The sequence below is a fragment of the Myotis daubentonii genome, chromosome 4, assembly GCF_963259705.1.
Source record: "Myotis daubentonii chromosome 4, mMyoDau2.1, whole genome shotgun sequence".
In the NCBI taxonomy this organism is placed as follows: Eukaryota; Metazoa; Chordata; class Mammalia; order Chiroptera; family Vespertilionidae; genus Myotis; species Myotis daubentonii.
In genome coordinates, this window is record NC_081843.1 from 115515744 (window position 1) to 115538214 (window position 22471).

Genomic DNA, 22471 nt, shown 5'->3' on the forward strand with positions numbered 1-22471 from the left:
GGGCCACCCTGAGGGGGGGAGACGTGGCGCCGCAGCTGCAGCCATGGGAGCCGCTCAGCATGGCAGGACGTGCCCGCTGTCTCCTCGCTTAAAATGACAGCGACAGAGAGAGCTGGGGCCACTGACCTCAGCCAGGGGCAGGGGCGAGCTCCGACCGCCCTGTGCACCGCCTGGCTGGGCTTGGGGACCCAGCTGTTCCTCAGGAGGGGACAGGGTGTTTGCTGTCCAAAGAGCAGTCACAGCAGCAACAGTGGCAGCCAGCACCTGAACCGGGCGCACCACGCAGACGGCCATGTGTCAACGCCCCTGTTTCGTGGCCTCATCGGTAAAATGGGGTACACCGCACTGCCCAGGAGGCAGGGGCGCTAGGGGACGCACTCACGGTCAGGCAGGGGGTGTGGTCAGAAGGTGGATGGAGCCCAGCCCTGCTCCGCAGCCCGGGCTGTCACGCACGGTCACACACAGCGCCCCGGGCTTTGCTCCTGCCCTCCGCGCCCCTCGAGGCCCGCAGGCCGCAGCTCGGCACAGGCACAGCGTGTATCCGGGACGCAAACGCTGCGCGGACGGACTCTCGGGCACCTTTTCTCACTTAAAAGCCTGAGGACATCGCGCCGACCAGCCTGCACAACCACCTCCACCTGCCGGGCGCTGCGGCGGCGGCTGCACGCGCCGGCCACCAGGGGGCAGCGGCGGCGCGGGCTCGGCGCTCGGCGGCTCGGGCGTCGCTTGCTCCGGCCTGGCCCTCGGCCCTCGGCGCTCGGCGCTCGACGCGCGCGGCTGGGGACGTGGGCGCCGCGGCCCCGCCCCCCGGCGGCGGCTCGGCTCAGTCGGCGGCGCGCGGCGCGGGCGGAGGGCGCGACCGGCGGGCGGGGCGCGGGGCGCGGCGCGCGGCGTGGGCTCCTCCGCGGCCCTCGGCGGCCGCGGGCTCGGCGGGGACCATGGCGCTGCGCGCCCGCGCGCTGTACGACTTCAGGTCGGAGAACCCGGGCGAGATCTCGCTGCGCGAGCACGAGGTGCTGAGCCTGTGCAGCGAGCAGGACATCGAGGGCTGGCTGGAGGGCGTCAACAGCCGCGGCGACCGCGGCCTCTTCCCGGCGTCCTACGTGCAGGTGATCCGCGCGCCCGAGCCCGGCCCCGCGCCCGACGCCGGCCCCGGCCCCGGCGGCCCGGCCCGCTACGCCAACCTGCCTCCCGGCGGCCTGGAGCCCCTGCCCGCCCCGCCGCCCGCTGCCTTCCAGCCGCCGAGCACCTTCCAGCCTTCAAGCACCTTCCAGCCGCCGAGCACCTTCCAGCAGCCGAGCAGCTTCCAGCCGCAGGGCACCTTCCAGCCGCCAGGCGCCTTCCAGCCCCCGTACGCCGGGGGCGCCCTGCAGCCGTCGCCCCAGCAGCTCTACGGCGGCGGCGGCGGCTACCAGGCGAGCCAGGGCAGCGACGACGACTGGGATGACGAGTGGGACGACAGCTCCACGGTGGCGGACGAGCCGGGCGCGCTGGGCGGCGGCGCGTACCCGGACCTGGACGGCGCCTCCGCGGGGGGCCCCGGCCGCTACCGCCTGTCCACGCGCGGCGACCCGTCGCTGGGCCCCCGGGGCGGCCCGCTGCCCGCGCCGCACCCGCCGTCGGGCGCCAAGAGCTCGGCCACGGTGAGCCGCAACCTGAACCGCTTCTCCACCTTCGTCAAGTCGGGCGGCGAGGCCTTCGTGCTGGGCGAGGCGGCGGGCTTCGTCAAGGACGGCGACAAGCTGTGCGTGGTGCTGGGCCCGCACGGCCCCGAGTGGCAGGAGAACCCCTACCCGTTCCAGTGCACCATCGACGACCCCACCAAGCAGACCAAGTTCAAGGGCATGAAGAGCTACATCTCCTACAAGCTGGTGCCCACGCACACGCGCGCGCCCGTGTACCGGCGCTACAAGCACTTCGACTGGCTGTACGCGCGCCTGGCCGAGAAGTTCCCGGTCATCTCGGTGCCGCACCTGCCCGAGAAGCAGGCCACGGGCCGCTTCGAGGAGGACTTCATCTCCAAGCGCCGCAAGGGCCTGGTCTGGTGGATGAACCACATGGCCAGCCACCCGGTGCTGGCGCAGTGCGACGTCTTCCAGCACTTCCTCACCTGCCCCAGCGGCACGGACGAGAAAGCCTGGAAGCAGGGCAAGCGCAAGGCCGAGCGCGACGAGATGGTGGGCGCCAACTTCTTCCTGACGCTCAGCACGCCGCCCGCCGCCGCGCTGGACCTGCAGGAGGTGGAGAGCCGCATCGACGGCTTCAAGAGCTTCACCAAGAAGATGGACGACAGCGCGCTGCAGCTCAACCACACGGCCACGGAGTTCGCGCGCAAGCAGGTGACGGGCTTCCGCAAGGAGTACCAGAAGGTGGGCCAGTCCCTGCGCGGCCTCAGCCAGGCCTTCGAGCTGGACCAGCAGGCCTTCTCGGCCGGCCTCAACCAGGCCATCGCCTTCACCGGGGACGCCTACGACGCCATCGGCGAGCTCTTCGCCGAGCAGCCCCGGCAGGACCTGGACCCGGTCATGGACCTGCTGGCGCTGTACCAGGGCCACCTGGCCAACTTCCCCGACATCATCCACGTGCAGAAAGGTGAGGCCGGGGGCAGGGGCGGGTGGGGTGGGCTGGGAGGGGGTGGGGGCGGCCTGGACAGACAGGCTGCTCTCCCCTGGGCCTGGGGGTGTCCAGGCATCCTTCCGGAATTTGAACGTTGGGCCAGGCGCTGCTGGGACCTGTGTCCGGGCCCCCTCGGAAGGGGACGCAAACATCATAGGCCTCTGTGAGCACCCGGGGTGGCTTAGGGCTGGGGGTCAGGAGGCTTAGAGGTCCCGGGGAGGCCTGCCTGCAGTCGCAGGTGAGTCTGCCCTCGCTCCCCGCCCCCCGCCCCGCCCCGCCCCGGTGGAGGAGTTGGGGTCAGTGCTCCCAGGGCCTGGCGGGGCAGCGGAAGCCCTCCGCTTCCTGCCGGCCTCTGGCTTGCGGCCTTGGTAGACTTTGAGGAAGTTTTGAGAAATCTGTTTCAGCCCAGTCCTTGTGATTGTGGAGCCCGTGAGACTGAAGTGAAGAGCGGTCTTCAGACCAGGGCGTGGGACGCCGTGGAATGTGTGGAGTCTGGCCGTCGGTCTGAGGGCCCGTCCTGGCATCTCAGCGAGAACCAGGAACTGCCGGCCGCCCAGGGTTTACTAGTGATAGTGGCTGCCTGACACTCGGTGAAGCTAAACGGGCCCTTTGTTCCTTCCCAGCGTAAATGAGGGCAGTGTGGCCTCTGGAGACAGCCCTCCCCGTGCGCATCCCGGCTGTGCCTGGGGGAGGGCTGGGGAGGGCTCCCTGTGAGTGTCCTCCGAGAGGGTGGGGTGGGGAGGAGGGGGGCGCCGTCTAACCCCTCCCGGGAAACCTCCTGGGTAACAGCCTGGCCTTCCGCAGTGAGGGGTCGCGGCCTTTCCAGGGGCCAAGCCCGAGCAGGACACCCCCGGCCTTGGACACGGTCTGACTTGCATTGAACTAAAATCTGCCTCTTGGTCCCTGTTCTGCTCCCGAGAGCCACACAAAACCTGTCGGCCCCTCCTCCATGTCAGCCCTCAGACCCGAGGCCGCAGTCTCCCTCCTCCCCCTCCAGTGCCAGTCCTGACTCACGGGGTGGCGCCTGCAGACACCTGGGTGTGCTGGTGCCGTGGAGGCCGGACCTCGCAGGGTGCTGTGAAGGCAGCCACAGCCCTGCCGGCCCTGCCAGCCTGCCCTCCACCCCTGCGCCTCTTTTTGCGTAAATTGGTTTGAATCCTTGACCCCGGCTGGTCCTGGTGGGTCTCACGCTTGGGCCTTGAGTGCAGGACCTGACATTGAAATTCCACTTGTGTTACACCCATGGGGACCCAGGCTGGCTGCCTCTTTGTTTATTCATGTAACTTATGCAGATTGCTGGTGAGTAGTTGGGAGGGTGGGGCCAAGTGCCCACACCTGTGGCCTTGACCCAGGTGACTGGTCCTGCCCGGTGACTGGTCCTGCCCGCCCCGTCTCGGTCTGGGTCTCGGGTCGCTCGGACCACGCTCCACCAAGCGCCTGCTCTGGGAGCTGCTTGTGAGAAAGGGCGTGTGTCCTGTGCGCTCAGAGCTGTTGGGCGTTTACAGCCGTGCTTGTGGAGTCTAGTGAACCATGGGGCTTGTTTATTTTTTAATCCTAAAGCTAAAATTGTCTCCTATGACTTGGGATTTGAGAAACTTCCTTTATTAACACCAGTACCGTTTGACGTCGTTTAAACAGTCAGGGGCACCGACCATAACCTCCAGGCGCCTGGGAAAGAACGACGGTCGTGTGTGTCGCAGCCTCCGTGTGTGTCGCAGCCTCCGTGTGTCGCACGGGGACCGGGTCTCTAGGTGATGTGTTTAGGATGTGCTGCCACCTGAGGCTGCAGCGCGCAGGCCAGGGCACGGGCTGCCAGGCTGGTGACCAGGGCGGCTCGGGTGCAGGTGAGAGAGCGTCACACCAGGTGACGCACAGGGAATGTGCCCCGGCCATCGGCAGCTCCTGGCTGTTTATTCATGTAACAAGTTTGTTTCAACTCAGGGAGAATGTTACCAATTCAGAAGCGTTACTTCATCTCTTAAGTTCTTGTTCTTACAGCAAGACAAACCGCTTCACTCCTGCCTTGTACTGTTCTGATAGGTGATTGGAAAGTGCTTCTTAATGACGAATGCCGTGGCGACGCCGTTAATGAGGTGCCCCCCCCCCCCTTCTGGGGGACAGGGTAGGACCACTTGGCCCTCTGAACTCATCTCTGGCCCAGGAGACTGCTTTTCTGTGTTGGGCCAGGGCTGCTCTGTGCTGGCTGTGTGAGCCACGTGTGGCTCTTTACATTTAATTAAAGTGAAATAAAACGGAACGACTCGGTTCTCAGCCACACTCGGTACCCTTAAGTGCTTTGTAGCAGGTGGCCACCACATGGGACGCAGGGATGTCGCTGGCCCTTCCCTCCGCTGAAGGCTGACCCAGCCCGTGCTGGACAGCTGTCCCTGTCGGGCCTCTCCGGCCTCGAGTGGTCTTCCCACGGGCTTCCTGCTCACTTGGCCCCTCCCAGCCGCCCCTCCCGCCCCGTGGGCTCAGGAGGAGACTCGCAGGGGAAGAGGCCGGTGGACGCTCTTCCCGTGGGGAAGGTGTCTGCACGTGGGGACGCCCATGTGCTCGGCAGCCGCCTCGCAGCCCATTCAGAACACGGCCGCCTCAGGAGGGGCGTCTGATGAGCTGGGACGCGCGGCGCCTCACGCGTGGGCTGGCCCTGCTGCCCGTGCTCAGTGCCGAGGCCGGGCTGACACGTAACCGTTTCATGTGCGTGCTTCCTGCAGAGCTGAAGAGCGCCATATGGCTCCTCTAGCTGAGGGAGCATTCTAGGGTGGCGATTTTTTTTCATCAGCTAATGGAGGCTCGGGCAAACAGACCTGCCCGGTGAATGGGCTGAGTGAGGGGGGCAGCTTCCAGCCTGCAGGGCAGTGGATGGAAATTCAGAATCTGCTGCGATTTTACTCACTATTTGCTTTGTCTTTGGAGGAGTCCCACCCAGCTGGTGTGGCTCAGTGGTTGAGCACCGACCTATGAACCAGGAGGTCACGGTCAGGGCACAGGCCCGGGTTGTGGGCTCGATCCCCAGTGTGGGGCGTGCAGGAGGCAGCCGATCCATGGTCCTCTCTCATCATGGATGTTTATCTCTCTATCCCCTCCTCTCTCTAAAATTAATAAAAACATTTAAAAAAAGAGGAGTCCCTTTAGTTCTCTGCTCACTGATTCCTGCGAGGAGGCCATCCCTGCCCACAGGGATGCAGACGTTGGTGAGTTTGAGGTACAGCAGAGAGTTTCTTAGCTTATTTCATTCTATTTCCAAAGATATGACTAATCTCTCGTAGATAATAACGCTCAGTGCATGGCCGTGAGTCACGGCTGAAGGCTGCAGGCTGCAGGCTCACCTCCAGGGGAACGCTGCCGGAGGGAAGACTGAGCCTTTGGTGATGAGAAGCGGGGTTTTACCTCTGCTCCTGCGTGTGGGCCGGGAGCTGGCGGGCCCTCCAGGGGTCATTCTTCATCCCGAGGAAGGTGTGAGGCCCGCCGGGCGGCTTGTCCGTCTGAGGGTGTGACGAGGACACAGGCCTCCAGGGTCTGTGCTCTTGAATGGGGCCCTCTGAGCGCTCCCCATGCGGCCTTCTGTTCCACCCAAGTGGCCGGGAGTGGCACCCCGCCCTGGCCCCGCCCTCCGGTCTAGAGTTTCGCCATTGTGCTCCCTCCCCACGTGCAGGGAGGGCTCCCTCCCACATGAATTAAAGATGGCCAGGCCCTCAGGACACGTGGGGTGAGGCCGGCTACCTTCCCTGTCTTCGGCTACCTTCCCTGTCTTCGGCCTCCTGAGCTAAAAATAGTCCTGGGGCGGAGCCAGGGAGAAGGTCTCAGAGGCTCTCACACTCCGCCTCTGCTTGAAGGTCTGGGTAGAAACTGAGTCACTCATCTGCCCCCACTGCCAGCCCACGCGCCTGTGGGAGGCGGCCAGCCTTCCCGGTGGGCCCAGGCTGAACTCCCCGTGAAGGAGGATTCCTGTGCCTTAGAGCCCTCCATCGCCCCGGGACTTGCCTTTCCTCTCCCGAGAGAGGTTTGTTACTTAGCAGGTGGGAAGACGGTGGCTAAGGGGGGAGCTGCTCAGTCGTTGGGTTTATTCAGAGCCTCTGGGAGAGAACCCTGGTTTATTCAGCAGCTAGCTCAGTGCCCACCGCGGACCAGGCACTGCTAGTGCTAGGGCTGTGCCTGCCTGTGTGGGTCAGTGGGTGGGCGTTGCCCCGGGTACGGAAAGGTTGCTGTTTGATTCCTGGCCAGGGCACATGCCCAGTGGGGTGTGTGCAGAAGGCAGCCCATTGATGTTTTGCTCTCATATTGATGTTTCTTTCTCTCTCTCCCTCTCCCTTCCTCTCGCTCTAAAAATCAATAAAAAATATTTTGAGAAAAGATGCTAGGGTTGTCTCAGTGACCAAAGCAGAGATGCCTGCCCCTGTGGAGGGTGCAGGCTAGCAGATGGAGAAACATGAAAAGCACACGCAGTGACACATGCTAATGTAACGTGCGCTGGAGTGGGGCGTGCGGGGAACATAGAATGGGGCAGGAAGTGAGCCTCGGGAGGCAGAAGGAAGTTTAAAGGAGTGAGCCACCAGGGGTCCCGGGAGCCAGGGCGCTGGCAGGGCCGAGTGCTGGGCAGGCTGAGGCGGCGAGGAGGCCAGGTGACCCCCTAAGAGGATTCGGTGGGGGCTGAGGGCCCGGGAGGCCGAGCTGCAGGGCTGTGGGTCGTGGTCGGATTTGCAGGAAAGCCGGGTGAGATGGGGCCGGAGCAGGGATGGAGCCGCGGCCTGATGGACAGCTGGTCCGACCCAGGCTTCCTGTGGCTGCTGTGTGAGGATCGAGTGGGGAGGGGCAGGTGCCACAGGCGGGAGCAGGGAGCCAGCAGGAAGCTGCCCACTGATCCAGGCGAGAGACCTGGAGGCTGGGCCAGGGACCGGGGAGGCGCAGCAGAGAGGGGAGAGGCCACTCTGGACATCAGCGGAGTAGAGTGGACAGGCTTTCCTCAGGGCCAGGGGTGGCGGGGAGGAAGGGGAGATGTGGCCAGGCCAGATGTGGCCCCTGGAGCAGCCTGGGCAGCCTGGGAGTGGCCACGGCAATAGGCTGGCCGCCTGGCTCTGCTGAGTCAGTGCAGGCCTGGGGCCCTTAGAAAAGCCCTCAGGTGATCTGCGGTCAGCTGGGGAGAGGGGAGGGAGGGCGCCTCACCGGCCAGGCAGGGAGTGGCCAGGCAGGGAGTGACCGGGTGGGCCACACCTTTGAGGGACAGGTCCTGGTGGCAGAGTAAAGGGTGGCTCGGGTGGGGTGAGGCAAGACATGATGAAATCCTAAACCGACGGGGTGTCTGTGGGGGTGGGAGGGGAGGCAGAGGGGCTGTGCCTACAGGAGGGGCAGAAAGGACCTGCGGACCGGACCGGGGCCGTGGAGCCACCAGCGGAGGTGCTTGGAGAGGGAGCAGGGCGGGCTGTTCACAGCGCCGAGCTGAGGATGGCTTTCACTTAAAAAAATGTTTTTTTCTTTTGGTTTCAGTGAGTGAGGAAGGGAGGGAGGGAGATGGATAGATATTGGGGGCTTGGAGGTAAATCCTCTCACTTTCCCGACTTGCAGGCAGGAGGTGAACCCCAGAAAGTGACTGAGCCCCGAGGCATCCCTCACGGGCAGCCTGGCCCAGGCTCCCGGAAGCTCCTGTCGGCCGAGCACAGACAGGAGGGGCTGTCCCGGTGACCGGGCACCAGGCGGCCTGGGAAGGGCAGGTGGACGCAGACACGTGTCCGGGGGGCCGGCTGAGGGCCTGGCTCTCCGGGTCTAGAGTTCCCTTTGGGGCTCCGTGGGGGGCAGGAGTGAGGCCTGCAGGGAGAAGGCGGGTTCGGAGAGGCTGGGGATGGTGGGCAAGGTCAGGCCTGGGCCTGGAGGAGCTTAGAGACCCACTTCCTGCCCGTAGTTATGTTGGGTTGGCCACCTTGGACCTTCGGGAAAGCCGCCTGCTGCCCGCAGAGGCGCCTTGGCCCGCTCGTGGCAGCGTGGGGTGGGCGTGCTCCTGTTGGAGGCTGTCTCCTGTCTGTCTTCAGACCTGTGTTTCTGGGCGCTTCGTCTCCAGTGGGTACGGGAAGGCCAAGGTCCTGGAACTCCAGGGGAGCCCAGGGTCAGGGTGCCCCTCAGGGTAAACAGCTCACGGAGAGATTGTCCCCACAGCGTAGCGATCATGAAGCCATGGGAAGTGCCAGGCACAGAGGGCACCGTGGGTGCAGGAGTTAACAGGCCGTGCTGCCCAGCGGTTAGCGCCAGCATTGCTTATGCAGCAGTTTGCAAGCAGGGGCCTGCAGCTACAGTTCTACTGGTAAAGACGGACATCCTCTGGGAAGAGAACTTGAGAGCCAGCGACGTGTCCTTTGAAAGTGTCCTTGTGACTGCGCTCTGAGAGGCAGCTCCGTCCGCTCCCCCTGGGCGTGGCGGTCTCAGCTCCCTCCCTCCAAGCAGAGAGTCCCTTCGCTCCCTCCTGCCCCCTCCTGCCCCTGGGGAGGAGCTCGCTGTTGGGCGGCTTCTCACGGACTTATTTCAGCTTCGGTCGTTCTTTCTCTTCCTAGAAAAAAGAAACTAAGGCTTTTGAGATGTTTTCTCAAAAAAGAATGAAAGTAACTATTGGAGCAGAGACGGGAGAGTAAGGACTGGGCGGGTGGGTGGGGAGGGAGGGAGGGCGCAGTGGTGGGTGTGAGCGGACTCGGGCTGCGGCCCTGGTGAAGGAGAGCGAAGTAGGCCACTGGGCCACATTAGCATTTTCTTTCGACATGTCCATGTGCCAGCGAGTGAGAAGAAGCGCCTGGTCCGGTCTTGGCGGCTCCCCTCAGCCTGCCTCCTGCCCCCGTCGCACCGGCTGGGTTTCTGGGGCAAGGCCCTGGGCAGACAGGAAATCCAGTGCATACTGTTGGCACATTCATGATTTCAAAATTCAGTCAGGTGCTTGCTTTTCTGAAAACGTCATCTTTAAGGGGAAAATGTAGCTTTGGATCCCTGTTGCCTAGCGACGGGGCCTTTGCGTCGCTGGTCCTAGGAGGACAGGACTCACCGGAACACGAGATTTGCTTGAGGAGAGGACACACGTTCAGGAGCAGAAACCAGGCCTGGTGGGACTTGGAGCGTTTGGAGCAGCTAGCCAGCCCTTGGGGTCCTGAGCAGCGGGAAGAGAGGGCACAGAGGGGGCCTGAAGGGAGGTCTGTCAGCTTCAACTGACTTTTAGATGCCCGGGCGGCTCAGTGCCTGGGTTCCCCGGGCGGCTCAGTGCCTGGGTTCCCCGAGCGGCTCAGTGCCTGGATGCCCGGGCGGCTCAGTGCCTGGGTTCCCCGAGCGGCTCAGTGCCTGGATGCCCGGGCGGCTCAGTGCCTGGGTTCCCCGGGCGGCTCAGTGCCTGGATGCCTGGGTGGCTCAGTGCCTGGATGCCCGGGGCAGTACATTTTGCTGGGGCAGAAGTTCCCAGGAAATTGATTTCTCTGCCAATCAGGAGGAGGGACACAGCTCAGTTAATGTCGGTGACTGTTTGCTGTCGGCCGGTGGTGGGGTCCTACAGGTGCCGATGGGCCACGTGACACCACGCTCTGCCCACTCATCTTAGAGCAACAATGACCTGGGCCTGCTTCCGGGGAGGCCTGCTGGGAGGTGATCTGCCGCAGGCTGTGACGCTTTCGAAAAGGGTGCCGACGTCCTGGACCTATAAAGTGAGTCTCTTGGAGCCTGAGCCCGTGGAGATTATGATATGAAGGAGCTGTCATGGATTCGGTTCTTGAGCTTTGGCTAGTGTGTGTGCATTGTGAGCATGCGCAACGTAATCCCTCGGAAAACTTAGAACACGTGGGTCAGACCAGGTGGTGGCTACCTCACCTTTGCTCCCTCCAGCCTGCACCAGGTGGTCCACCCAGGGAAGGGGTGGGAGAGGCGGGGGATGCAGGCCGTGGCTTCTGTGGGTGGGTCGAGGACGGGGTAGGGGCCTGGAGTTGCCATCAGTGTGACAGTGAGCCCGCTGGGGTTTTGTTAGTGACAGCCCTGCAGCGGCCCAGCCACTGTCCGCTTCCCTTTGCTCAGTGAGGAAAGGGTGGCCGTCAGCCGCGTTGGCACGGGCCCTGTGTGGGACGGAGCGGGGAGCGGCCGGTGGGGAGGGGTGGCCAGCGCTCTGGCATGAGTTAGTGGCAGAACTTGGGGCAAGTCATGCAGCCCTTTGTTTGTAAGGCAGAGAGAACTGCACCCCAAACTGTTCTGCGGCCCTTTCGGTTCTTTACAAGGAACAAAGCCTCAGGGATGGTTCTCCCCCCGTTGGCGTGGGTCTCAGGGTTACTGTTTCGGAGCGAACTGTATCTGTGGAGACATTCCAGCAATGCGTCCAGCTCGCTCAGCAGTGACACCGAGTCTCAGCTGGAAACGCCTGCCGTCTGCCTTCCCAGAGGCTGTGCTGCTCCCGCCCTCCCCGGAGGACACGTGGCCGTGGCCGTGGCCAGTGGTGTGGCCGCGCCTGGCTTCCGGAGGCAGGGGCGGGGCTGACATAGGCCGCCCGCTCAGTCCTGCCTTTTTCCTGGCCTCAGCCGTCCTGGGATGTATTTTCAGGGGGACGGGCGGCTGTGCTTCTCCGTGGGCTGCCTCCCTGAGGCTGTCCCTCTGAGCGGTCACTGTTACCGTCCAGCGCACCGCCCCCGGCTCCGCGTCAGCCCTTTCCTCTCAGGTGAACCCTTGCCTGCGTTTTGTTCCCACCGTGAAGTCTGCTGACCACGCACTGTCCCAGGCCGTCCAGCCGCGGTCTCACCCAGGAAGCAGCTGCGTGTGTGCTCCGCCCGCCCTCACGCTCCCCTGCCTCTCGCTGTTGTCTTTGCCTTCGATGCCGGCCCTGCCCGGAGCAAAGTGGTCTTTTGTCTCCTGACAGTGACCTCTCCCCGCGCGGTGTCCTGTCGCCCCGCCCTCGCCCTGTTTGTGCTGAAGGCCAGGTGGCGGGTCTGGTGGAGGCCACAGGGGCCGGTTCCGCTCCGGGAGCCACCTGGACAGGAGAGGCTTTGAAAACCTTTGCCTGCTTCTGGATTTTATGATATATTTTTAAAAAGTGTGTGTTCCCTTTGTGCTTTAGTTTCTGGGCCACGTTTTTAGCTTTATTTACACTCCTCCTGGGCGTGGTAAGGAGTGCCTGAGCGGTGCCCATGCGGAGCCTTGGTTTGTGGGCGGTCCCGCCGTGGGGGTGGGGCTGTCGGTCTGTCTGCCCGGCAGCTTTCTCCAGCTCACACACACTCCCGAGGCGGGCTTGACAGTGGCTGCCTCTGCCTTTCTCATGATAGTCAGCATTTTAAAGAGGAAACGATGTCAGGGTAGAAATGTGTCCAGGCCATTTCCAGTGTGAGCACCATCAGGTCAGAGGGTGCAGCTCTTGCTGCTTCAGGCGTGTGTGTCCCCCCCCCCCCCCCCCCCCCGAGAAATGACGGGAGCCGCCAATACAGGCCCCACGCGTTCTGGGGAACCTCCTGCCCCTGCAGCCCCTGCACCTCCTGCGGCGGCTCTGAACCGTGCGAACCGATTCCCGGTGGAACGGGCTTTTGGGTGCTACCCACTCGCGGTTGGTCCTGTCCTTCGTTCCTAGTTGGCAAAGTAAGTGTTTGCCTGGAGCCCACCTGCACCCGAGCGCTGCCATGTGTTCCTAAGGGACCGGATGTGACCACAGGTGGTTCCTGCTTTATGCCCTCTTCCCGTGGGGCGGGCGAGGGGCCGACGCAGCCCTCCCTCCACGTACGTTTGCGCTTAGAATTCCGTGCATCCTTCCCGGCGCTTCGGTCTGCGGCATCCTGCTGTGTTAGTGCACAGGTAGGGACTTCACAGGCGCAATTCGTGAATTAAATGAGGTTAGTAAGATTCCAGGGGGAAATTGCAAAACCGATAGTTTCTTTTATGCACTCACAGGTTCTAAATTGCTGTGAGGAAGACGAGGGAGGTGTGCGGAGCCCACCAGGTGCGGGCGCCGGTCCCCTCCCAGCCACCCACCTCCTGCTCGCCGCGCCGCCTGGCTTTTCCCATTCCCGCTCGCTTCCTTCCAGTGCCCTAGCGTGTGCGTGAAGTCCATTCCCTTTCAGGCCCCGTCCCCGCCTCTTCCTCGGCTCCTGGAGGCTGAGAGGCTCGAAGAGGTCAGGCAGCTTCCCGGGTTCCTGGTGTGAGGGTGCCGCAGGCTAGAGGCCGTGCATGGACTGTGCCCAGCAGGCTCTGCTGCTGCTGGGGCAGCTCCTGTGGACTGTCCCCCCCACCCGTCTCCAGCACCCCAGCCTGCCGGGGGCGTCTGAGCACTTCCCTGGACACGGATCCGCTTCATGCAGCTGCTCGCTCACGGCTGTCTCCCGTGGTGTCACGGCGGGGCCTGGCCGCGCGTGCTGTGCGGCGGCCTCCTCGGGAGCCTGCAGGCGGGGCCCTGGCGCCGTGGCCGTTGCTCGCACACGAGGTCCTCCACGGAGGCTGTGCCAGGGAATCACCTTCTTGCCCCGGAACCTGTGGGCACTTTGAAGAGAGCAGCGTTTGTTTCATTTCCTAAATGAATTCACATTTGGGAGAAAAATGTGTCTTAGATTCTCCTTGACTCCTTCGGGACGTCCACTGAGAAAGCAGTTTGCCGGTTCCATTCCCGGCCAGGCACATCCAGTTTCTATCCCCGTCGGGGCCTGTACAGAAGGCAGCCAAGATACACTTCTCTCTCCCTCCCACCCTCCCTCCCTTCCTTTCTCTGAGCATGTCACTGGGGGAGGATTCAAAAAAAAAATCACATTTAGAAAAAATAAATGAAAATGTACACACATGCAAATGTATGCCGAGTGCTTGTCAGTGGCTTTTAAAGTCTCGGGTCTCTGAGCTGTGCCTGAAAACAACACACTTTTGCCCTCCGCGGGTTTTATTTTATACCAGTTCGCTCTGTCCTCTGGTAGGAGATGGGAGAGATTAGAAACGGGGCTTCCCCTGTACATTTCATCGCCGTCAACCTGCGCTTCTCAACCGCTCCCCTTCCTGCTTGCCTCAGGGCCGTGTCCTCTGGCTGCTGACAGGTGTTCTAGATGCTTCGCTTCTTCCGCTGGGCTAGGAGGATGAGGGCCAGGAGTCTGGATTCTGGGGCTGCCGTGTCCAGAGATTCGAGCGTTAGCATCACTCCTTCCCGAGAGCCGTGATGTCCTGTTTCCCACTCGACACCGTCCAGCTCTGTCTCCATGTGACCCTGCGGGCCCAGTGCCCACCTGCCCCTCGCAGATGCCTTTTGGTGACATTTCTGACCGGCGGCTCTGGGACCTCCAGCTTCCTTCCCAGGTCGTCATCCACACAGCCCCGGCACCTAAGGAAGGCGGCGGTCTCGCTCCATGGGCTGCGGGCTCCAGGTGCCGGGCTCCTGGCGGGCGGACTGCGGTCGGAGCCCCGTGCGCCGCTCCCCCTGGGGGCAGCAGTCACAGCGGGGCCTGCGTGGGGCCAGCCCGCTTCCAGGTCCCGTGCTGGAGCCTCACAGCGGTTCCTTCCAGGACTTTCTGAGGGTGTGCGTCCTCTGGGGCGTTGTTTTTATGATAAAACTCAATATACAGAGCAGGCAGAGGTAGGTTTACAGGTGTGAGTCGGCGAAACAGAGTTGTTGTTTTTTTGTTTTTTTTAATATATTTTATTGATTTTTTTTACAGAGAGGAAGGGGGATGGATAGAGAGTTAGAAACATCCATCAGCTGCCTCCTGCATGCCCCCTACTGGGGATGTGCCCGCAGCCAAGGTACATGCCCTTGACCGGAATTCTAACCTGGGACCCCTGAGTCCGCAGGCCGACGCTATCCACTGAGCCAAACCGGTCAGGGCCAGAGTTTATTCTTGTATTAATTATTGTATTATTTTCTATACAAACAACTGTAACCCACCTTTGCCCATCTGTTCCTGGGCCCATGCATGTGTCTTAACGCACCTTCTCCCCGCAGGTGCTCTGACCAAGGTGAAGGAGAGCCGGCGGCACGTGGAGGAGGGGAAGATGGAGGCGCAGAAGGCCGAGGGCATCCAGGCCCGCTGCAACACCATCTCCTTCGCCACGCTGGCCGAGATCCACCACTTCCACCAGGTCCGCGTGCGCGACTTCAGGTCCCAGATGCAGCACTTCCTGCAGCAGCAGATCATATTTTTCCAGAAAGTGACGCAGAAGCTGGAGGAGGCTCTTCACAAGTACGACAGCGTCTAGTGCCGGGCGCGCGTGGGGCGCTCCAGTTCCAGGGTGATTTCCGCAGCGGAGCACAGACGGCTCAGCTGCCGCCGCTCCCGCAGGCACAGGCCGCTCTGTGCCCGCAGCCGGGCTGGCTGTGTGCCGGCGCGGGCGGTGCCGCATCGTAGCTAAGTTACACTATGTACGCCTACACTACCACGTAGCGGGGATACGATTCTACTCTTTGCCTTATTGCTTTCTGGAGGATGGGTCTTCAGTGCAGACTTGGCAGACCTCAGAGCCCCGCGGGGTCTCGGGGCGCCCGGGCCAGCCTGCCCCATGCCTTTCCCGCCCACAGACTGGGGTCCCCGAAATTCAGCCTGTTCTCTGTTTACAAACTCCGACGAGAGCAGCTGTGCGACTTCGTGCCTTTAGACTCGGGTTTTCATTTCCCCGCCCCCCTTTATAAAGTAACACGACTTTTTGATCGAAAGAGCGAAAGGCCAGTGCGTCCAGGGACGGCCTGCTAGTGACCGCACGAGGCGCTGGGCGGGCGGGCGGGAGGGTCAGCTGGCAGAGGGGCTGTGCTCCTCCGGGACCTGCGGGCCTTTGGGGAGGCGATGGGGCACTCTGCTCCCTTAGGGGCTCCGTGTGGCCTCCCTCCCGCGTCCTGGAGGCCTGTGTGCGGGGCACACGCACCCCGCTCACCACGGAGGCCGGGCCGCCCGCGGGACAAGCACAGATTCGGTGAGGACACGCTCGGCTCTGCCCAGGAGGGTTTCTTTTCTTTCCTTTTTAGCTCGAAGATTTCTTTTCCTGTTCAGTGTGATTTTTTTTAATGGATCTACACTGTTAACCGATCGAGACTCCACTGTGATTCACTCACTCGTTTACTTAATCGACCACTTTTCAGGGATGTCTGTAAATTCAGTGTTACACGTGATGCAGATAGCGTTGATCTGAGGAGGGACCAGAAGTAATTCTATTCCAGATGCTGAAAGCAAGAAGAATTGTTATTTTTAAGTACTGATAAGCCCCAGGACATTTAACATTAAAAATTACCGTAAATATATTCTTTTAAAGAGAATACAAAGGCTGATGCATACCAAAAAGATTCCCAAGCAGCTTCATTTAAAAAAGCACAAAGATTCTGGCTGGAAGCGCCCGGATCTCCATGTTTTTCGTCCTTGCTGAGCTCAGTAACGTGTGGCTGCGTTTGGAGATGCGAACGTCCCTGACGGTGGCGGCACCTGCTGCTTGTAGGGAGGGAGGCTTAGCGGCCGCAGGAACCCTGCGCGTCAGCGTGGAGCAGAGCAGAGGCCAGCGGGAAGTGCTGGTGCGTCGCGCTGGCGGAGGAAGGGCAGTTATCGACGTAATTACTCCGCAGCACGGTTCCTGTCGAGAGGAGCCGCACATGCACAGGGCTTCTAAGATCGGGTCTCGTGACTTACCAACACTGCATTCCTTAGGTTGTCTCCGGGACGTGGGGCTGTGACCAAATACATTGTTCTCTCCGGAGTGACTTCCTCTCATTGATGGCAAAATACAGTTTGATAAGCAAAACCCATGTGTGTATAAATGCTAATTTTATGGCAGAAGTTTGGAGATTATAATTCTAGCATTTGCTCTAAGTTTGGGTCTGTATTGGGCAAATATGCACTATGCTTTCAAATGATTTGAAAACCCGTTTTCTTTGCCTCTTTATTTTGATGGTGGTTTGATCTTCTTTTTAAAATCACTAAACTCCTGCTCTGGCAGCCTGGACACGGCCTGAGGTGTCTCAGAGGCTTGTGCTTGGGCCACGGTGGGCAGGGCGTCGATGATACGGACTAAAGATGGAGGCACCGGGAGTGCACGCTCACGCTGCCGCCTGGAGGACTGCTGTGCTTCACGGCGACCACACCCCGGCGGCTTCAGGTAACTCTCTGCGCTCGGACCCCGGAGTTCCCGTGCTCATTTCCACCCGAGTCTTCACTTCTCTAACGTTCTTGGTCCTGTTGAAACATTTCAGTATAAAAGATACTGCGATGTGAATACCCAAGAGAAAAACCATCATAATGTGTACGCTGGTCATGAAGATCAGTGTGGTACCGCTTTTTAAAATAAACTATCATGCCCTTCATGCCACTGTTTGTCTTTATTTCTGTAATTAATGATTCTGATACGGATTTATAACATGAGGGCGTCCGCTTCAGCCTGGGTTTCTATTTAATTGCAGATGGAGTTGTTTCTACACGGCAACTCTAGTGCCACGGGCTGTTCAACAGCCACAGGGTCACAGCCACAGCCACGGGTCACAGCTACAGCCACAGGTCACAGCTACAGCAACAGGGTCACAGCCACAGGGTCACAGCCACAGCCACGGGTCACAGCTATAGCCACAGGTCACAGCTACAGCCACAGGGTCACAGCCACAGGTCACAGCTACAGCCACAGGTCACAGCTACAGCCACAGGGTCACAGCCACAGGTCACAGCTACAGCCACAGGTCACAGCTACAGTCACAGCTACAGCCACGAGTCAGGGTCACAGCCACAGCCACAGGGTCACAGCCACAGGTCACAGCTATAGCCACAGGTCACAGCTATAGTCACAGCTACAGCCACAGGTCACAGCTACAGTCACAGCTACAGCCACAGGGTCACAGCCACAGCCAGGGTCACAGCCACAGGTCTCAGCTACAGCCACAGGTCACAGCTACAGTCACAGCTATAGCCACGGGTCACAGCCACAGGTCACAGCTATAGCCGCAGGTCACAGCTACAGTCACAGCTATAACCACAGGGTCACAGCCACAGCCAGGGTCACAAATTCAGTTGTTTCTGTTCACAATCGATCACGAGTTCATCGCCGCCTGTGCTTTCCCAGCTGTGAAATGGGCACTTGAGGCTGGGACGGGTGGAGCAGGCAGCACAGAGCCCTGACCTCGGCCACACGGACATTTCCCAGTGATGGCCGCATGCTCACTGCAGAGCCCAGCTCAGTGCCTCTGGTGGCCGGTGGCGCAGCCCCGCCCCAAGTCAAAACGTTCTTGTGGACCGAGTGGCCGACACAGCTTGGTGGTCCTGCTTTGGGTCAATGGAATGGTCTAGAAAATGCGGTGTTCGATTCGATGGTTCCCTCGGGGAGAAAATGCTTTAAAAACTGGAGGAGTTTCGGGTTTAGCGAGTTCAGTCCAGCTGACCCTGACGGTGTTCCCGAGAATCAGCCGGTGTTTGGAGCCTGTGGTTCGGTCACTTGTCGCCTGGCCCTGCCGGTGAGCGAACGCCCCTGTGAGCCGCCCGGAGGGCTGGGCGCCCGCGTGTGGCCAGGACCCGCGGCACCTGCGTGAGGCCAGCGCGTCTGTGGGCCTGTGGGCCTCACCTGAGCCAGGGCACCTGCCGGGGGAGCAAGCCAGGTCCTGGAGAAGGGCCGTCCCTGACACGTGGACTGTCCCACGGCCCGTTACAGAACCCGGAAGGAACTGTGAGCGGAGGAGCTCCTGCTGGCGGGCGGTCTCCTGGCGAATGGAGTCGCACAGGTACCTGGCGGGGTACACAGCATCGCGCCAGTCACTGCAAGAACAGCAGGCGAGGAAGCTCTAGACATGCACGAGGGAGTTTCCCCAAGAAAATACAGGGAAAAAGGGCAGAGCAGTGTTACCGCTGCCCTTTCAGTGAAGCTTAGAAGGTGAATGCGTGTGTGCGCACAGACTGACAGTCGGCAGCCAGGTAACAGTGCACTGGGGTCCGGGGGCCGGGTGGGAGGGAGGGAGGGAGGTTTTCATTGTTTACCTGCTTATATCTTTGAATTCCAATGATTGAATGTATTTTCTATTTTAAAAATAAAGATACATTTTAAAATAGGGAGACAAGAAAAAACAAAAAAGAACTTAAAAAGGAGGGTTGCCCAGCCGGCTTGGCTCAGGAGCTGAGGGTCAACCTATGAACTAAGAGGTCAGGGTTCGATTCCCGGTCAGGAAACTTGCCCGGGTTGCGGGCTCGATCCCCAGCGTGGGGTGTGCGGGAGACAGCCGGTCAATGATTCTCATCACTGATGTTTCCATCTCCCTCTCCCTCTCCCTTCCTCTCTGAAGTTAATAACCATGTACATATATACACACACATACCGATATCTATCTACCTACCTATCATCTATCTGCACCAGTGACCTGTTAAGTAGAAACGATTACAGTGAACCACGGCGTGGGTTTCGTTCTTTAGGGCCTGGGCCTTGAAAGAGCCAGAGGGACCCCGGGACGGTCCCCGGCCCCGGCCCTGAGACTCTGGGCAAATCCCTCACCCTCTCCTGCCAGGAAGGCTTTATGGCTCCTTATGAAGATGGGGAACAGGCCCAGGACCACGGAAAAGCTGCGTCTACAAGGGCTGTGCGTGCAGCACTTGGCAGTTCACTGGCCGTTCCGTGTGCCGCCACCCGCACACCGTATTGGACATCGTGCCAACTGACCTGGGCAAGCCCTTCCGGGGCGGCCCCCCACTCTGCTGGCTGAACCCCACTCCTCCTCTGGGCCCAGGTTCGGCCGTGCCCACCGCCGGCGGCCCCCCACTCTCCTCCGCTCGCCGAACCCCACTCCTCCTCTGGGCCCGGGTTCGCCTGTGCCCGCGGCCCTGGCATTTCTTGCACTTAGTGCAGTTCTCGCTTCTCCTCCTCCAGCCCGCCGGCTTCTTTTCTGTGATTCCCAGGGTCTAGGCAGCGCTGGGCATATTTATAGGCTGACGGTCGGAACGAGGTCAGAGCGGGTGACTCAGAAGTCCCGCCGGCTCGTGGGGTGTTGTGTTTGCTGTGCAAACACCAGCAGATGAACTGGAATGTCTTTGCTGTTTTCCTCTCCTGTTTTCAATTGGCGGGCAGGCCCTGGCCGAGAGCAGTCCACACGGTGCCTCCCCTTCTCCTCGGCGAAAGCCTGGCGTCAGCGCCGTGGAAATCGGTGTGTCATCGGGCTCCCCGTGGGATCAGGCTGGTACTTAGTGTCCCAGCGACGGGGGAGCCTCTTCAGTCACTGTGTTGCTTCCTATCATCATTGCACAAAGTGTCACTTACTCGGTGGCTGGAAACCACAGATTTCTTGCCTTCAGTTCCGGGAGGCAGAGCCCAGAATAGAATTCATTGAGCTAATTCTGGGGACGCCAGGCTGCGCTCCTCCCGGGAGATGGCGGGGAGAGTCCTTCCTCTTGCCTTTCCCAGCTTCCCAGGGCCCTCCATCCTCACGGCCGGCAGCGGTGGTGGCATCGTCCCCACACCAGCACCGAGGCACCTCCACGTGACTCTCCTGCCCTCCTCGTCCACCTTGAACGGCCTTGGGGTTACAGTGGGCCGACCTGGTAGAATCGGGGAGCATCTTCCGTTGAGGTCAGCTGAGCAGCAGCCTCCGTTGCACCTGCAGCCTCCAGTACCCGGCCGTGCCCCCATGTAAACTGATGCAAGGACACCGTTTCTTCACTGGACTGGACAAGCCTGCTGACATGCACTGGCCTCTGCAGCTGAGTTTATCTTACTAATATTAGGATTTTATCTCCCTCCCTCCACCCCCCCCTCCTTCCTCATTCTTTCAACATCACTGTGGGTGGCACCGAGCAGCCGCCCCGCTGAGGTGAGCTGTAATGAAATCCGCCCCCCGCCCCCACCATGATCTCACCGAGAGGGCTGGGCAAGGCCCGTGAGGACAGAGGGCGGCCCGCCCTTCCTCTGACTGGCCCGTGGTGACATCACCGGCAGTCATTTCCTGCGGGGCCTTATCTCCATGCTGACGCCGTGGATGCCGGGACTTGCTTTAGCTGTGCTGGGATTCGGGAATCAAACCGGCACCGCTTCCTACTGGGTTTGTACGAGGTGCCGTCCAGGTCCTGGGCTGGTCTGACGTGCACGGTGCCGGCGACGTCCAGCGAGCGCGGCCGTTGCTGGCGGCCACGGCCGGGCGTGTGTTCCCCGCCGCAGACCGGCCGAGGGTTTGGAAGGAGTCGAGCCTGCCTCATCCCCGCGTGGAGGTGTGACACTCGGGAAGGACGGCCGTTGAAATTATCGAAGTCGCCCATGCGGCTCCTGTCGAGTTTTTAATACAGTTTTTTATTGATTTCAGAGAGAAACGGAGAGGGAGACAGAAACATCAACGATGAGAGGGACTCATGGGTCGGCTGCCCCCTGCACGCCCCCCACTGGGGATGGAGCCCCCAACCCGGGCCTGTGCCCTGACCGGGAACCGAACCGTGACCTCCTGGTTCAGGGGCCGACGCTCACCCCTGAGCCGCGCTGGCCGGGCCCACGTGGCTCCCTGAAGGTGTGCTGTGCCGAGAGGGCTGATGGGAGCGCCGGACTCACCTTCTCGTTTCGGCCAGAGACCCCGGAGCTGCCTGTCCCGGAGGGAGGCCGAGGCCCCAGGGACAAGTCGTGTGTGTGAAGGTGGAACCGGCCAGCGTGGCCCCTCGGGGTCCCCGTCCCGCCGGAGAGGGGCTCCCGAATCTGTGCCCGTGCGGGGGACCGGCTGGAGGTTGAGGGGCCGCCAGCACAGGGACCCGAGATGCCCCGTTTAGTCACCTGTGACTGCCCCCCGGGGATGGGCCTGTCCGAGTCGCTCTGGGGGAGCAGCCTTCGCCGAAAGCCGCCTCCCGGCCCTTCTCATCACGGGTGTCCCTCTCCTCCCACGCGTGCGGCGGCCACAGTTGAGACGGCGCTTTCCATGCAGAGCCTCAGCGCGAGGGGCCTTGAGAACGAGCCGACTGTTAAATAGAACGTGTGTCCTTCGCCCCCTTATCAGCAGGAAGCAGCGGGGTAGGAACCAGGCGAGGCCGCGACTTTAAAATCCGCGTTTCTCTCTCAGGCCCCCGACCTCGTGTGATGGCCGGGGCGGGAACAGTCTGCCCTCCGTCCAGCTGTTTCACGTGGTCCCCGGGCAGCGCTGTGGGCGGGCACACGTGCCAGGGCTCCGTGCTGACGGACGGGCACCAGGGCAGGTGTGTGCCCAGCGGCCACGGCAGGAGGTGAGGCGGGACTTAGCCCAGAGCCTGCTTCTCAGCCACCGGGTCCTTTGTCGTTTCTGTCGTCTTCTAGAATCTTCCGATTGTGGAAGCAGAGAGTGTGAGGATGTTGGATGAGCTATTCCTCATGCCACGTGAGAACAGTGGTGACGAGAAAGGTTCCGTCTCTGCCCCACATTCTTCGCATGTGACCTTGGCCTCCGCCCCACCTCCCGTGACCCACGGGGAGCAGCTGGGCCCAGGTCCGGGCGCGGGCCATCCCGGGAGGGAAGCGGCTGCGGGTGGATGTGGGTCCTGGCTTGGAGCTTCTGTGTGCGGAGCCCTCTCCTCCTCCTGCTCTGTTTGCTTTTAGTTTCCCTGGAAACGTGCGCCTCACGCTTAGCTCACCCTGGGCTCCGTCCTGCCATCCTCTGTGGAAGTGACAGCGCTGTTCTCCCTCCTGGCCTCTGCTTCTCCCCGCCTCCCCGGTGTCCAGCGCGACCCTCGGGAGCCCACCTCATGTCAGGCCCGGCCGGCGCCTGTGCCCGTGGCAGGGCGTGCGGCTGACCTTGGAAGGACCGCTGTGCTGCGGTGACACACTGTTAGCGGAGACACTCGCGGTGTGTGCCCAGGCCTCGAGGACACCCCCTGCTGTCCTGCCCCCCCCCCCCGCCTGCCCCCAGGCCCCGAGGAGCTGTGGCTGCGAGTGATGTGTGGGCTGCTGTCCCGGCAGAGGCCCCAGCCACCCTCCCGCCCCAGTGCCTTATGCCTGTCGCTGCAAACACAGC

General features: G+C 61.5%; 1 protein-coding gene across 2 annotated transcripts; it reads left to right on the forward strand.

Annotated features, from left to right (window-relative positions):
* Nucleotides 1-938: 938 nt before the first annotated feature.
* Nucleotides 939-16855, forward strand: SNX18 (sorting nexin 18). Of its 2 annotated transcripts, XM_059695019.1 has the most exons (3): nt 939-1285; nt 1322-2592; nt 14519-16855. In XM_059695019.1, the coding sequence occupies exons 1-3, from the start codon at nt 939-941 to the stop codon at nt 14770-14772; spliced, it is 1872 nt and encodes a 623-aa protein (XP_059551002.1). In that variant the 3' UTR covers nt 14773-16855. The 2 variants fall into 2 exon arrangements, with proteins under 2 accessions (XP_059551002.1, XP_059551001.1); XM_059695018.1 differs by having other exon boundaries at nt 939-2592.
* The last annotated feature ends 5616 nt before the right edge of the window (nt 16856-22471 follow it).